The sequence below is a fragment of the Toxotes jaculatrix genome, chromosome 23 (genome assembly GCF_017976425.1).
Source record: "Toxotes jaculatrix isolate fToxJac2 chromosome 23, fToxJac2.pri, whole genome shotgun sequence".
NCBI lineage: Eukaryota > Metazoa > Chordata > Actinopteri > Toxotidae > Toxotes > Toxotes jaculatrix.
The window spans coordinates 11736840-11752428 of record NC_054416.1 but is presented as its reverse complement, the minus strand read 5'-3'; the positions used below and the strand labels follow the sequence as shown (position 1 = coordinate 11752428).

Sequence of the window (15589 nt, the reverse complement as noted above, 5' to 3'; positions counted from 1 at the left end):
TACCTCCATACGTCCTCTTCTCTTAGACAGAGGGCTGTATTTGATTGGCTAACAAGAAGTGACAGTGTATGTGCTATTTTAGAAACAGAGAGCACATGTTCAGTGCCCCCTTCATTGTCAGCTTTGGACAGAGTTACCAGAACCACACTGCAACTCATAAGTCTGATGTTTAAAATCACTAAAAACAGGAATAAGTGGACTCCACTTTTTAGAAAAAGTGGAGTCCACTTTTGCTCAACTGGAGTTCTCAAATTCACGCTTCACTCTCTTTCATTGGCCGATATCAGCAGCAGTAATGTGATTTAAGTGAGTGACATTTTATTTTATCTACCAAAAAATTATTCTTTGATGATACAACATGATACATTATTTTATCCACACAAAATAAAAAGATAAAAAATGAGTTTCACTAACGTTAGGAACTGTAGCTGTAACTGTAGGCAGCCAAAGCCAACGTGCAATAACCATACAACGATCCCGCCCATCAGGTTTGGCTTCTTTGCTGAGATGTTTCATATTAATTGCTTATTAAAGGGATATTTGGCTGATTTTCAACCTTCCCAGTATCAGTCTAAAGATAGAGATAAAAAAAAATTGACCTGACAGTGGTACTAGACGAAGAGTCAGTAGATAACCAGAGACAATCTGTAACAGACTTTATACCAATCCATCCAGTAGTTGTTGAGATATTTGTGTCTGGACCAAAGTGGTGGACAGACTGACAGACCTTGCCACCCCTAGAGCTGTGCTTTGGCTACAACATTGCTGTTAACTTGATACTGTATCTGAGTGTGTAATTTGTACAAAGTGTGGAAAAGCACTGTCACTGTGGAAACAAGAAGCGTGGGCAGGGAGCAGCTACCTTCAAAATCAGGAACTTTATTGATCCCCTTTGGGAAATTTCTTTGGTACAATTACTCAACATGCCGTTAAAAAGAGGAAGTAAATTTTAGAAAACACTATAAAAATTAAATAGTAATAAAAAGAAATACGCAGTAAGTAAATAGAAAACTTTACAAATGGAAAGAAATGATTGAAGTCCCCAGAGATCATGAAGAATCTCACAGTATCAGAGTGGATGAAGCCACAGACAGTGATGTGTGGGATCTGCAGTACCTTCCTGTAGCCATATCTCTGTGAAACATATAACACTGCAGTCACAGAAGTCTCACTGTTTCATCCATCTCACTGTTCAGTGATCTCACGTAGCCCATGATGATAGACGGGAGATACAGCTTATATCTTCTCTATCAGCCACTGTTGTCAGGACCCTGCTCTCTTCCTTCCTCCTCTGCATCCTGCCAAGTTTCACTTTCTATTAACTGGGCTTTCTCGCTATCTCACACTCTCTTCTGCACTCTCTCCTTTTTTTAAATTAAAAAAAAAAAGCTAATGTCCAGATGGGATATCAGCATACTAACATGCTCACAGCAGCAATGCAAACATGTTGATGTTGATGTTTCGCAGTTTTTTCCAAATATTTGGACAAGTTTGACCTGATGATGGTGCACATGAAAAGTCAGGGGATCCCTGAAGTCAGTAGGATTCATCATCTGGCCTCCGTGGATATGTGAAAGCAAATTTTGTGCCAGTCTATCTAGTGGATGTTGGACCAAAGTGGGGGACCAACTGACAGACAGACCAACATTAGATTTGCAAGCTAGCATGGTTTAAAATAGTACTTCTTCTTTCACAGAAACAAAGTACATATGAAAAACATCCAGCTCTAACGCCTTACAGCGGAGTATACACATTCGGCTTGTGTGTTGTCCCCCTGTCGTCTCGGTCTGTTGACCTTATGTTCCCTCAAAGCAGCATAATGGAGGTTGTCTGAGTCTAGGTAATCCTGGTAAAAAAAAAAAAAAAAAGAAAAGTTTTAGTAATAATATTAGTATATTAATACAGGTCACTCATCTGATACGCACAAGTACTGAACACACCAATAGTAACATCCGTGCAGTATAACCTACACTGATCTGACAAGATTACCTTTGTCACTACAAGAACATAATGACCTGAAACTAAACATGTACCTCAAATATATCATTTCATTGATGTACAGTGTGTCCGAAATGTTCCAATGTGTGTAACACAGCTGAAACTCAAGTCTGTGAAGTTCCAGTAATGAAACATACATATAAAATACTCACTTCTGCATTTGGAGTTGAGGCAAGTGACCATCTTGCATCTGTTTAGGAAATGAGACCGGAAAGACAGATTCTTTTAACTTCTTTTAATTTTAATATACTATACATGCACGATGCACAATGTATCTCAACATAACCGAATCAATACTCTGCACTGAAACCATTTCATAGTGTTACAACTGCACCGCAGTATACAGCTCCAAGTTATAGCCTTTTGATTTAGTACTTTATTACGTACTTTATTAAGTACTGCACCGGTTACTAAAATTCTAAGTCGAATTTCTTATAGCTGATGAGATTTGCAGCTGATAAATATGGAATAAAAATATATTCCTATGTGGGAACTAATTCCGCATGGTGGAATACATTTATTCGTCTCGATTTAGATGGCTTTACTCTATCACGCTGTATGTCAACTTCAAATGGTTTTAATATTAAGTGCATAAATCACTCACAGTATCAAGAGTAATAAGTTAGCCTACCTCTGCACTTGCAGCTCTTTCTATTGTTCATTGTATATGTTGCATATGTTAGTAAAACAACCAGGATGGTGGTGAATGCCAAAGCTCCACTCAAGATATACACCAAGGCGAGTGAGGGGTCCTTATCTGCAGATACATGCAATTAGAGACATTACAGACTTTTAGAATATTGATCAGGGAGTGATTGTAACTACAGTATAAATGAAACCACTGATTTATTGTTACTCACGCTTTAAATCCAACTGTTTCTTGTTTCCAAACAGGATGAGTCCACATGAGGCGACTGCACAGTCGGAGGTCCCAGCATAAGAAAGATTCTGACTCCTGATTGGTAAGTTGTAGAAACATGTGTGTGTTTGTGTGTCAGGTTTCCTCTCACACTGATCATTCCTGTCTCCGTGGGTGTAAATGAGTCCTGGCTGAGATTCTTCAGAGTTTCTGAACCAGTAAACACTGTGTTCTCCATCACAGGTCCCCGTGTGGACTGTACAGTTGAGAGTCACAGAGCCTCCTGGCTGGACGGTCTCGGATGCTGACTGATGGACCAAAGCTTGGATGCTCATGCCTGAACCCTTTACACTGACGACAGCGCCCTCCCCAAATGCAAGCTTGAAGTTACTGAAGCTTATGCAGTAGTAAGTAGCTGAATCTGAAATGTGCAAATCCGAGATTTTCAAATGATTTTTGCCATCTGCCGCGTCTAGTGTGAAGCGAGTGTTATTCTTGAATTCGTTGTGAAAGATGGTATTTTTCCCTTTTTGATAGAAGGTAGACACCAGCCTCGGTTTCTGTCCCAGAGTTTGCTTATACCAGTAAAACATCAATGCTCTGCCTTCATAAAAGCATCGCAAAGTCACGCTGTCACCAACGTTAGCTGGATAATAACCACTCTCTTGACGAATATGCAGGGATGATATCAGATCAGTCGCCTGAGCTGAAGAGAAAAGAGATTTGTTCAGTGATACAAGTTTGTAACGACCATAAAAGTTTGCATGCAAAAGTTGTAATCGTGTTAAATATTAAGTTTAATTTGTACAAATATGCTTTGATTAGACTCCTTACCTGAACTCCCCAAGAACAGATGAGACAGACACAAAGCAAGCTTCAAAGGTGTCATCATGTTCAAATGCCACGTTGAATGAAGTGAATCTTTCCACGTTGCCTACTCTTCAGAGAGAGGACTGCATTTGATTGGCTAATGAAAAGTAACGCCTGTTATCCTGATGGGGCAAAAATGGTCACATGTTCGCTGTTGCCTTGAATGCACTGCACAAAAAAAAAAAAAAGGGTGTTCGAGCCCAGACAGGTCTTTGGAGAGACGTTTGCACTCAACTGCTTTCTACTTTTTTACCACCAGGTTCTTAAATTTCTTGCCAAGAATTATTGCAAGGCACAGTTATCTCTTCGCTGCTCGTTCTACTTTAATGTTCTGTAATGTATTATTATTTGTTATGCATCTCAGTAAGGTACGTAACATGGTCCCGCCCACTAGCTGCCTGGTATCTGGGTGCGATATTGTCTCTAATGCAGGCACAACTAGAGCGCCAATTTGTAGGATGGCAGATGGCAAGGGGGTTGAAAACAGTAAGAAATAACCAAGGCCAAAATAAAAAAGATGGTGGTGTGTTGATGTAAACTAACATTATGTTCGTATGACATCAGCAAACTAAATAGTATTGCATTTGCTGTGGGTGTTCTTTGTAAATGTGGCTAATGTTGCTGGTAACTTGTTATATGGCTTCATGTGTCCCTGATATTCCCAAGCACACATATCATGTGTGCTTGGGAATATCACATATTATGGCCACTGTTTGGTTCATACAACAGTAACTGTGATTGGCATGTGTGAAATGACAGGCAGAAATACTGGGTTTTGGGGGATGGACATGATAAGAAGCTAAGGCTTGTGCCAAAGTGATGCCCAAAGCAGGGCTGGACCTGAGTTTATGGCAAAGTTTACTGGTGTTGCCCAGCACTTTAAATGACAAACACAGTTCCAACTTCATAACTTATTTATTTTATTTGCACTTTTATTTCTAACCTTTTAAACCTCATGTTAGAGCATTGGTTATTCTGAGCAGCTTATAATAGTTCCATTGTAGTTTATTTGAAATGGCCTGGGCATCAGAGTTTCGCTGTGTTGCAGGTGTGCATGAAAACACTGTAGAGACATCCTGTTTGAAACCACAGAGACAAAGAGAGCTGAGGGTCTTTTGACTGCCGACCAGACGGAGGCTGAAAAAAGGAAAAAAAAAAAGTTTTGCACATCAGTGTCTGTGGTGCACAGTCGGCTCTTCTACGAAAAACAAGCTCTGAAGAACAAAAGAACATTATCACAACACCTAAGGCAGGCGCTCGTTCTCTCACAGATGTGTTTGTACGGTGTATACTTTATAGCATGTATACTTTATATATCATATATTGGCGTGTCTTTTGGCCACACTGCTGTGAGAAGCCTTGCTGGCTCTTGACACACCACCACGATGTGTAGGCGTCACGTCTGCATCTGACTGACTCTGAAGTAGTCTCAGTGAGAGTTTTACATGCCCTTGATTGAGTACGTCACCACAAACGAGTACCAGATAGTGTGGGCTGTGTGGAGGAGGAAATGCTATACATGCATGGGGACTGTCAGCGGTGATGGTTTTGCTTTGCAAGATAAAGTTGTTTTCATGCAGACCGATATGGACAGCAGGGTACTGACTTTATTTTTTGAGCTCTGTCTCGTGAGTGTCTGACCCTGCAAGCACCACAGAGATCAGTTATGTGTGGTTACGTGTTTGTACTTTGTATATGAGAGCTATAGCGAGAGTGGAAATATGACACCTCAGCATCAAAGGAACTTGCCTTAGTTGTATCTGAATGAAGGTGTATCTTTTATTTTTTTCAGGACAAAGCTTTGCTTTCAGTTTACAGAGGTGAAAGTCTGAAGGTCAAACATGTCCAGCTCTAGTTCTTTACACTGGAGTACACACATTCAGTCCTGGTGTCATCTCTCTGTCTTCTTGTCGTGCGGGGCTTGTGCTCATTTAAAGCAGCATAATGGAGGCTGTCTGCATCTTGGTAACCCTGGTAATGAAATAAAAGAGTTAACGGCCATAGTAGTATAAGTGTTACAACTGATACAAGTGTTGAGAACAGCATTGCCAATGCCTGCGCAGTATAATGCAAAGGTTTTTGTTGAGCCCAGTCAGAGAGGTGTTAACTCTCCTGCTGTGGTTGTTGTATTTCGAGTGGTGGACAAAATAACAGAAACACACACAAAAATAATGTAATCCAGTACAAGAGCAGCAACTTAAGTCATCAACTGCAGCTTCAGAATCTACAATCAGTACTCACAGAACTATGTACTACTTTTTGTATTCTTTTTCAACTGTATTATATCAATCAAGTGTCGCTCTTTATGTGTTTATCCCTCTGTGCTCTGCTCTTGTGCTGTAAAATATGCTACAGCTATAGTAGTGCCTCACTAATACTTACTTCTGTACTTGGAGCTGAGGCGGCTGCAGGTCTTGATTGAGAGTCTAGATGTGACAAAAGACAAAAACGTAAGCTTTGTTTAAAATGCGATAAGCTGGAGGACGGACAGTCCTTTTAACTTGGATCCATTGACTATTGTGATAGTATCAAGGTGCAAGTACTATTTAAACGTAATTGAATTAATGAAGACTGGCACTTCAAATACTTTATAACACGAGTATGGTATAATGCATAATGCACTGAACACACACTACCGGATGTAAAGAGTAATAGTTAAGCCCACCTGTGCATTGGCAGCTGTTTGTCTCGTACATGCGATATGCTGTGTGAGCAAGGAGAACAACCAGGATGGTGGTGACTGCCAAAGCTCCAGTCAGGAAATACACCAAGACATGAGAGTCCACCTCATCTGGCAGCCAGACAGTAGGAGACATTACTGATTATAAAGGCTCAGCCAATGTTCAACGAATGTGACAGTGTTCACTAGAATGGTAGTTACCCTTGAAGTCCACCTCGGTCCCATTTCCAAACAGTATGTGTCCACATGAGGCGACAGCACAGTAGTAGGTCCCAGTATGAGAAAGATTCAGGTTCCCCAGTGGCAAGTTGTAGACACAGGTGTGTGTTTGTGTGTCAGGTTTCCTCTCACACTGATCATTCCTGTCTCCATGGGTGTAAATAAGTTCTGGCTGAGATTCTTCAGAGTTTCTGAACCAGTAAACACTGTGTTCATCATCACAGGTCCCAGTGTGGACTGTACAGCTGAGAGTCACAGAGCCTCCTGGCTGGACGGTCTCAGATGATGACCGATGAGCCACAGCTTGGATGTTCATGCCTGAACCTTTTACAATGACGACGATGCTCTCCAAAAATTCTAATGTGTATGAATAACTAACACAGTAGTAAGTAGCAGAGTCAGAAGTGCGTAAATCTGAGATTTTCAAATGATTTATACCAGACTTAGCTTCCAGTTCAAAGCGTGGATCTTTGCTAAATTCATCTTTCAGCGTGCCAACTTTGTCATGCTTATAGAATTTAGACACCTGCTTCGGATTCTGTCCCAGAATCTGTTTATACCAGAAAAACATCACTGCTACAGTATTATTACTATAGAAACATTCCAAGGTCACCTGGTCCCCAACATTTACGGATACGAAGCGTAAAGATGATGATGATGATGGCTCAAGAGCTGTCAGATCAGCTGAGGAGAAAATAGCAGACAGAGCAAATGCATAGTTAACTTCACACTATGACTGGGAGCATACTGTGGCACATACTGTATAATACATGGCAGAGCATATCAGAAAAAAAATATTTTGCAGAGAAAAAGGAACAAAATGCAGCTGTAAAACAAACAACTTACCCATTCTCACCAAGAGCAGACCTGTCACATACAAAGCAAACACTGGAGGTGTCATTTTGTTGGAATCGCCGTGGTAAATTGAGAGGATCTCTGTACGTTCTCCACTTTTCAGAGACAAGACTCTGTTCTTCCTGGCCAATTAGAAATGACTCTGCATGATCACATGATCAGTGCCCCCCTACAGTATAAGCTGTGGTCTATGAGAAGATTTGCATGGACTGAAGTGAGACAGAATTGGAAAACACAGCATGTTTTCAAGACGGCAAGTGCTTTAGGATTTATTGAGGAAAATGTCCACATCATCTCTGCCAGTGCTCGTTCAATTTGTATTTGAGACTCTGACCAGCTTTTGAAGTTAGTAAGGTATAATTGTTAAATGCGCTAGAGAAGAATGCTGAAATGTTGCAATATCTTAAGACAGAACTGAATGTCTTGTGCAGAGGAGGGAAAAGGGAGCCAGCTCAGCCTATGAACACTCCTCCCCTTAAACTTTCCCCATTGCTCTTTGAACTAGATCTGATGTTTCCTACTGATATAGAAGATGCACATGTTACACTTGTATTTTCGACATTCATGTACCATAACACAGATTTATTAAAGAGTACTTTTATTCATCAGTTGGAGTCTGTCACGTTACGAGGGACACATTTTAGTGAAAATGGACAGACTGAACTTTTGGATGACACACAGTTTAACTCTGACCTCATCAAATCACGAAGATGTGTCGCGTCTCATTTTGTGCCATAGTTGGAGCAGAGTGGTTTGAAGAGTTGACATAGTCTGGTGGAATAGATGTTTTTATTGGACTGACCCTTTCATTGTGCACATTATGTCCATAATGCTGACAGCAGTTTTTTCTAAATCATTTGGCAGCCATATTGCCTAACCCTATTTCACAATTCCTGAAGGAAGGAAAAACTTTGATGACAGAAAGTCGTTTTTTATACCAGATGATAAATGTTTCTCTCTGTTCCTCTCGATGTGGGTTAGTCAACAACCAGAGCAACCTGATGTTGGAGCTGAGCTGTGAACTTACATGATACTGTGTCTGCTTTCTTAGAAAGAGAGAAAAAAAAAAAGAAAATCTTTTCTGGTCATCAGAAAAGAAGAGTTTCCTAAAAAGTGTAAAGTTTCAGATCAAGTTTGAGCATTTGAATCTTAAGGAACTGAAACCGTTATGGATCAGTGAAACACACTGCGGTTATTTTTAATCGAGACTGAAGTGAAAGCTTCACTCAGCACTTCACATGAGTTGAGGAAAGGTACGAGTTGAGGTTAAAGGTACGTCGATTGCTGTTTCTGAAATATTCTTTATTAAATGCAGTTTGTTTTCTGCATGTGAGATGTTAGTTTCACAAAGTTCTGTGGGGCTGGGCTTGCTTACGTTTAAGACGCTGTAGCCTGAGGCTACAGGCTGGTCTTCCTGTGTTTAAGTGCTAAGAGGACTTATGTTTCCACCAGTGGAAACTTACGTACTGCAGCTCACACCACCTTCACCACAGCAGTGATAGGTAAACAGCTACAGATTGAAAGTGCAAACAGCGCTTATGTTTCTTGTAGCAGAAGGTATTTATAGATCATAGAGGGGGTTTTCATGAGCCTACTTGGTCTATATTTGTATCCAGTACTATAACGTTTGTAGAGAGATGCTTGTGTGTGACTGTGACACTGTCAGAACATTGTACTTGACACATGAATACTGCAAACAAAGTAGTTTGTATATATATATATATTTTTTATTTCAACATTATTTTACATTGTATTTAGTTTACATTTAGTGAATTGTTGTGTTCTTACAACAGTGACTGACAAGAAAGAAGCTAATTTACTGAAGTGGCTGAATGTCCTCATACTTCACTCTTTTCTTGTCTTTATTCTAGAGTATACACAAACAGTCTCCATGTTGTCGTCTTGACGATGTCTTTCAGTGCTCCTCTTCAGACTCAGAGCAGCATAATGCAGAGTGTCTGGATCTTGGCTCTGTTAAGGACAAAACAATAATTATGTGAGGAACATAGAGCTCAAAGAAAAAAAAATATAACAGCTGTTATTAAAATCGTATTTTGTTATGAATGTGGCTTTTGTCGTACAGTTGTTTGACCTACCATGGCGTCATAGGCTGCAGAACATGTCCGATGAGAAACAGTTCCTGCGAATCGAAATGCATGATTGGTCAAGCCAAGTCAATACCAAGCCAAATGTGATCGTATCTGATCCTGAAAACTTTTACCTTTACAGACAGAGCACAGCGTCTTTTTCAACTTGTACATGATGAAAGCCAAAACAAGCAGCATGATAATGGAAACGGCCAATCCCACCTTCAAGCAAAGCACCAGGAGAGGGTGGACTTTCACAGACTCGCCTAACACAGAGTCAAGAGAAGCTCACATGAATTTTATATGTTTATTTTGTGGAAATACAATGAGCGTAGTTAATTTAATGGCTGTTTTTCAGGTCGGAAACAACAGTAAATATGTAATATGAGCTCACCTACCTACGTCTACTCTCGTTCCATTTCCAAAAACAATCTCGCCACAGGAGCGCAGAGCACAGTAGTACATCCCTGCATCAGAGGCGCTCACAGACTTTATTGCAAGGCTTAACGCGCAGTGTTTCATGTGAGGCTTTTTATTTGAGACACTTGTACACTGTCCTGCACTGGGGTCCATGACTGCAGGCTGAGATGCACCATGTCTGTACCAGTAGAGGTTCTGCTCCCCGGCACATGGTGATTCAATGAACACCGTACAGTTCAGTTTCAAAGAGTCTCCTGAACGAAGTGGCTCCAGATCTGACTGATGCACAACAGCTTGGATGTTGGACTGTGGCGTTTTGACATGAAGGAAAACTCCTTGTCCAAATTCGATAGCGCTGAACTCTAAAATCCCACAGTAATATGTCGCTGAATCTTCCAGGCGAACATTGGTGATTGTGAGATGGTTGTTGCTTTGGCTTTGTGAAGAGGCATGAAACCTTTCCTTGTAAGGGGGGAAGACGTCAGCTACTGTTTTGTGCTTCATTCGAGTTGATATGAGTTGAGGTTTATCTCCCAACCTTTGCTGGTACCAAGACAGGAATGTTACAACCTCATCTTGAGCAACGCATCGCAAAGTCACATTGTCCCCAACTGCAGCTGTTATGACCCCAGTGTCCTGCATTATACCTGAGGTCTTTTTTACATCGCCTGCCACTTGACCTGCGTAGAAATACATAAATTATATTATTTATGTTTTCCAAACATCTCTCTCACAGTTATGTTCTCGCACACAAAGTGAACAAATGGTAAAATACTCACAGATTTCACAGAGAAGCACAAGAAAAATGAAAAGTGGCATCATCTCTGAAGCTCTGCAGTCTGTGTCCTGTGTTGACGTTCGCACCCAACTCTTATAGGAACCGAAGGCTGTTTGTGATTGGCTGACTAGCAAATTTGGTCTTACCCGTCAATCAGCCCTATCAGGTGGCCAAGAGTGAAAACGGGGTCGACTGAGTCTTTCTGGTTACATCTTTACACTCTGTCCTCCAGGGTACTGTTGTACAGAGGGTGTCACCTGTCTGTATACTTTTAAAAAGGATCCTCTCAAGTCCATTTTATGAATGGAGGTGTGAAGTTTGGTGCAAGTCAGTGTTTGTTCTCCATAATATGCACAGTGTTTAGAGATGTAGATTTTGAATTGCATAAGAACATGTGTGTGTTTAAATGCTTACGCGGGTTGAAAGGGAGTGTGTGGGTGAGACACAGAAAGAAAGAAGATATTAGGTCATCAGATCATGAAAAAACAAAAAAGAAGTAAACAGAAAGGAAAGGAAAGTAATTTATGTGTATAATTTAATGGCTCTTGTTACAGGCTGGTTTTTTTTGTTTGTTTTCATTGTTGCGTTACTGCCCTCTAATGTAAATTTTTCTTAAACTCAGCCTCTGCTGACACAAGTGGTAATAACAAGACACTGCAGGACACTGGTGTCTGGAAATTATAACCCATCTCTCAGCCGGACCCAACTACTTAGAAAAAAAAAAAAAGAGTTGGAGCGAAAGTTGAAGTGGGTATAGTACATAATTACATTGCTTAGAAATCAGTTTGTTGATTAATTATTATTATTTTTATCAGAAAAAAATTTGAAAGTTACATTGCTTTGCTTTAAGTTTCTGGATGAGCGTTTCCTGACTGATATTCAAGATTCATTGTTCATGGCCCTGTACAGCCTATGAACATTAATATAAGACATTTCTGTCCCCTTTTTCAACAAGTACACATAGCTTTGGTAATGCACTGTTAGGGTGGTGCATATATGGACATATGAATGTTGGGACCACGCAGCCAGTCCACATGGTGCTCCCTGTTTACTTTACCTCCTAGTGTTCTTGCTCTTTCGATTACATTGTTGATTTTTGCTGATCTCTGGAAAAATGATCTGAGGAACACTACACACCCGTCATTGACTGTATGGGATCTGAAATCATCATCAATAATATGCATATTTAGTTTATTGCACTGTGTAATATAGAAAGCTCACTACACGACAGTGTATGTTCATATTTCACCACATGTATAATTACTGCACATGCACATGGTCATGTCATGTAAATATGATCAGGAATGTTATTGGGGTTAAGTTGCATAGTGTAGTATCCCAGTCAGAGATGTTTCTAATTGTCATGAATAACAATGTTTTCAGTGCATATTACTCATTAGGATACTGGTATTGTCCTTTAAACAGTAGCAGGCTATAGTAGGTTGACATTTAGCTTCAGATAAAGCACTCATGGTGCTTTTATTGTAACACGTATTGTCCTTGCAGATGTTGTAGCACTGTCAACTCATGCAGCAGAGACGAGCTATGGCGTGTGTCACTCGAGCATGTCTTTTGAAGTTTGTGGTCTGTATATACAGGCTTAAAAAAAAACAATGGTGGTAAAAGCTTGAGCAAACGGTTGTTGACTCAGTAGAGACGAGGTATGACTGACCAACATTCTTCTCACTTAAACCCGAACTTCCTGAGTCGTGCAGAGTGACAGGGTGGTCAAAGGTGAAGCGGAAAACAGAACCCGCCATACTCCTTCAGACCATGTGGTAAACGTTAAAAAGACGAAACGATGCTATATGTTGAAAGGCCTTACTTAAAGAACGTATTTACTGAGCAAACAACAAGATGGAAGCATGTTATTGAGAACTGTATGTTGTGGTACACTGCTCTGCACTGTGTCATGCTTTCAGTGTCACTTCCGTGTCATTTGAAGTTAAGTGGTCAATACTGCCATGTTGTTGTGCTGTACTTCCTAAAAACACGAGTGGGAGGGTTCTTTGCATTCGGATCGTCTGCTGATGAAGTGTGAAGAAGGCGCTCTTTTATTAGTCAGCTGGGCTTTTTTTTTTTTTTTTTTCTGAAAACACACCACAGACATAGAATGCATGCATTTCATCATGCAACTTATGAAACCAAGTTTGCCCAGTGTCTATAAGTAGCTTCGGCTTCCACTTGCTTGCGGGATAGGGAACCAGTCAGAGCTGCTGTGGGGCTGCAACCTTGACCAATATAGAAAGCTTTCATTTGTATGGGGTTTTCTTGTGAAATGACAGTTCATCAAAACTTTAGATCTGACTGTCTGGGATTAAAATCCCATGACTCTTTTGTGGGTCAAGGAGCCAGTCCCAGCTGACATTGGGTAAGAGGCAGGGTACACCCTTCACATCTGGGCATTTCTTTGGACTGTGGGAGGAAGAAACCAACGTAGGCACGGAGAGACTGTGCAAACTCCACAGAAAGGCTCCTTGACCTTCTTACTGTGAAGCGACGGTGCTAACCACTGCATCACTGTGCTGCCCCACTTTCAGTTAGAGGCTTCCTTTGTACCTCTGCATGGCGAAACCCAGTTAGAACAAACACCTTTTTGTGGCTTGCGTTGCCTGAAGTACTTTGTTGTTTTGCTGTTTGCTTTGGCTCAAAAATATGTGGTTTAAAAGAAGAACAAGACTAGGTCAGAACCTAGTATATGGCTGGACTGTGTATGGTATGAAATTGAGGACAACTACTTTCAATGGAAAGTAGCTTAAACCTGCTCAGAGGCTTTGTTCAGACTTCTCTGTGGTTGTTGTGTGCTGCCTTGCAAGTAACCCTAAAAGACTGTTTGAAATCTGATTTGAGCAGCTTCTGAAACACAGCCCATTGAGGCTTGATGAAATCTTGATTTTTGTATCCGCGATCCGTCGTCTGACAAAATCACCCCACTCGTAAGTTGCAGACAGCAGATGTGCTGATCACTCAGAGAGAAAGTTAGAAGCTCGTTAACGTCTGTTTCAGATGCCGGGTGGTTATTTGAGTGAGACACGTTAGAGAGGCGTGTCTGAGGGGGGAAAACCCAACCTCACCATCGCAGGACAAAATTGCAGACTTTCATCTAAGGAAAATAGATAAGGTTTGTCCAGAAATGCACTGAATTTGTCACTAGTTGCTTTTGTGGGGGAAAAAAAAAGGGCTTGAAAAGTTGGTAAATTTAGCGACAAAGGTTCTTGAGCCTGTAAACATGCCCCTGATGACTGTTTGTGTCACTTCATTTCGAAAGAGCAACGTTCAATAATGAAACTACAGCACTTGGCCGGCCAACAAATAGTGTAACTTCATCACAAGGTCAGTCAGTCACGAACATTTGTGTTTCTAAGCCCGGCCTCGCTGTCGTTCAGCCAAAAAAGTAAAGGCAGGCCCCTGAACTACCCCTTCATAAAGCTCATCTTCCTCCTATCTGCTGTGATCCCTTTGATTCAGCTGAGCTGATGGTGTGAAAACCTATTTTTAAGTATTTTTTGTTTATATGAAGTTGATACTATGACTTTCTGTATTTGTTTTTAACTTGATAGTAGACAAAAGTGTAAAAACATACATGGAAGAGAGAAGTGAAAGAACAGAGGCATGTACAGTAAAGGAGCAAACAACAAACAGCATCACAAATATAACCATGCAGACATCCTGTCAGGCTGTGGGTGACAAAACCAGTTAGGCTAAACTCATTGTGAGAGCTTGACCAAAGCGGGAACTTAGAAGCGAGAGGTTTTTTTTTTTTTTTTTCAGCAGATGAAAACATAGCACTCTCTTTGTAACTTCAAAGCTGAACGACGCGCCCAACTTTTCCACTACAACTCAGAAACTCAAACTTTTTTTTTTGTTCTTTGTTTGTTTGCTTGTTTTCTGAAATGGGATAGAAAAAAATACATTTGGTGCTAATGTGCCTGCTGAAATCACTTCACCGGGTCGACTACAACAAAGCCTTCTGCTGTAAAATCAAAAGATGAGAACAGCCTGTATAAAGACGTGAAACGTGGCTGTCATGGTCCAGGCGGGTGCCTCAGGGGCATTAACAAAGGGTGGAGGGAGGCTTTCTGTGTCAGTTGACCACAGCAGTACCTGTGAACACTTCACTGTGTGGGTGGATGGCTGCGGCGTGTTTTGAACAAACAGGACACGTGTCGCCGTCTTTGAAATCTTCGTATAAGCTTCAGTCTTTCTCTGCAGCTTGTTTACTTTAAAGAACTTATCTTTCTCATCTTATGCATCATGTGATCAGTTAAGCAAAATGTGTTTAGGCATCATGATGTAGCTCTTATGTAATTTCTATTCTAGGTGGTCTGCTGCTCCCTGCTGACCAAGAGCTAAACTGCACACAGCTGCTGAACAGAAACAACTGAGGCCTTTATTTAAAGGAGCATTTCACCAAGATGAAGCTCAGTTTGCTTGTCATGAAGAGAACTACTCAGTCTAAAAAAAAAAAAAAAAACCTGAGTATTCAGTACTAAATTTTTGGAATACCACTTTAGCCATAGTCAGAGCTTTAGAAGGGGGTAAAGCCACCTCAACCAAGTCACTGTGTGGATAAAAGTTTCTCTGCCAGTTCAGCTTATACATTTTTTTAAAATACAAACCTTTATAGTCATCAAAACAGGAACAGTTACAATAAACTCATGCAGTCCACATGAGGTCAGAGTCTTTAGTATTTAGGTCTTTAGTATTTTGCTGAGTGAGATGTAAAACACAGAAACCACTTCCTCTTAGATAGTAATGCCACATATAGTTTATATAGTGCAGAAAAAAATGGGTGTATTTTTTTCTGAAAATTCTATTTTTGC

The 15589-nt window shown here is 40.7% G+C and overlaps 4 protein-coding genes across 12 annotated transcripts in view; 1 reads left to right on the top strand and 3 right to left on the bottom strand.

The window, feature by feature from the left end:
• Nucleotides 1-1373: 1373 nt before the first annotated feature.
• On the bottom strand, nt 1374-3752 carry LOC121177240. Its single transcript, XM_041031482.1, has 5 exons — nt 3692-3752; nt 2859-3563; nt 2630-2755; nt 2151-2188; nt 1374-1846 (listed from the first exon to the last, which is right to left on the bottom strand). Exons 1-5 carry the CDS (start codon nt 3747-3749, stop codon nt 1727-1729), a joined length of 1047 nt encoding a protein of 348 aa, XP_040887416.1. The 5' UTR covers nt 3750-3752; the 3' UTR covers nt 1374-1726.
• Nucleotides 3150-15589, top strand: part of LOC121177231 (prostaglandin D2 receptor 2-like) — a 37625-nt gene continuing 25185 nt past the window's right edge. For 2 of the 4 annotated variants that reach the window (XR_005893193.1, XR_005893192.1), the window contains exon 1: nt 8652-8753. The gene's annotated coding sequence lies outside the window, so the exon portion shown is untranslated. Of the gene's footprint in view, nt 3265-8622; nt 8754-15589 lie in introns of those variants that run through there. The other 2 variants (XM_041031469.1, XM_041031470.1) reach the window with 2 other exon arrangements.
• On the bottom strand, nt 4660-7597 carry LOC121177237. 5 transcript variants are annotated; one of them, XR_005893196.1, is made up of 6 exons: nt 7473-7597; nt 6609-7310; nt 6393-6518; nt 6110-6153; nt 5477-5698; nt 4661-4864 (listed from the first exon to the last, which is right to left on the bottom strand). XR_005893196.1 is itself a non-coding variant. In XM_041031478.1 (5 exons), exons 1-5 carry the CDS (start codon nt 7525-7527, stop codon nt 5659-5661), a joined length of 996 nt encoding a protein of 331 aa, XP_040887412.1. In that variant the 5' UTR covers nt 7528-7597; the 3' UTR covers nt 4660-5658. The 5 variants fall into 5 exon arrangements, 3 of the variants coding, with proteins under 3 accessions (XP_040887412.1, XP_040887411.1, XP_040887413.1); XR_005893198.1 differs by lacking the exon at nt 6393-6518 and having other exon boundaries at nt 4660-4864; XM_041031478.1 differs by having other exon boundaries at nt 4660-5698; nt 6364-6518.
• Nucleotides 9193-10879, bottom strand: LOC121177238. Of its 2 annotated transcripts, none has more exons than XM_041031480.1 (5): nt 10768-10879; nt 9967-10668; nt 9703-9834; nt 9578-9621; nt 9193-9452 (listed from the first exon to the last, which is right to left on the bottom strand). In XM_041031480.1, exons 1-5 carry the CDS (start codon nt 10808-10810, stop codon nt 9327-9329), a joined length of 1047 nt encoding a protein of 348 aa, XP_040887414.1. In that variant the 5' UTR covers nt 10811-10879; the 3' UTR covers nt 9193-9326. The 2 variants fall into 2 exon arrangements, with proteins under 2 accessions (XP_040887414.1, XP_040887415.1); XM_041031481.1 differs by having other exon boundaries at nt 9359-9452; nt 9963-10668.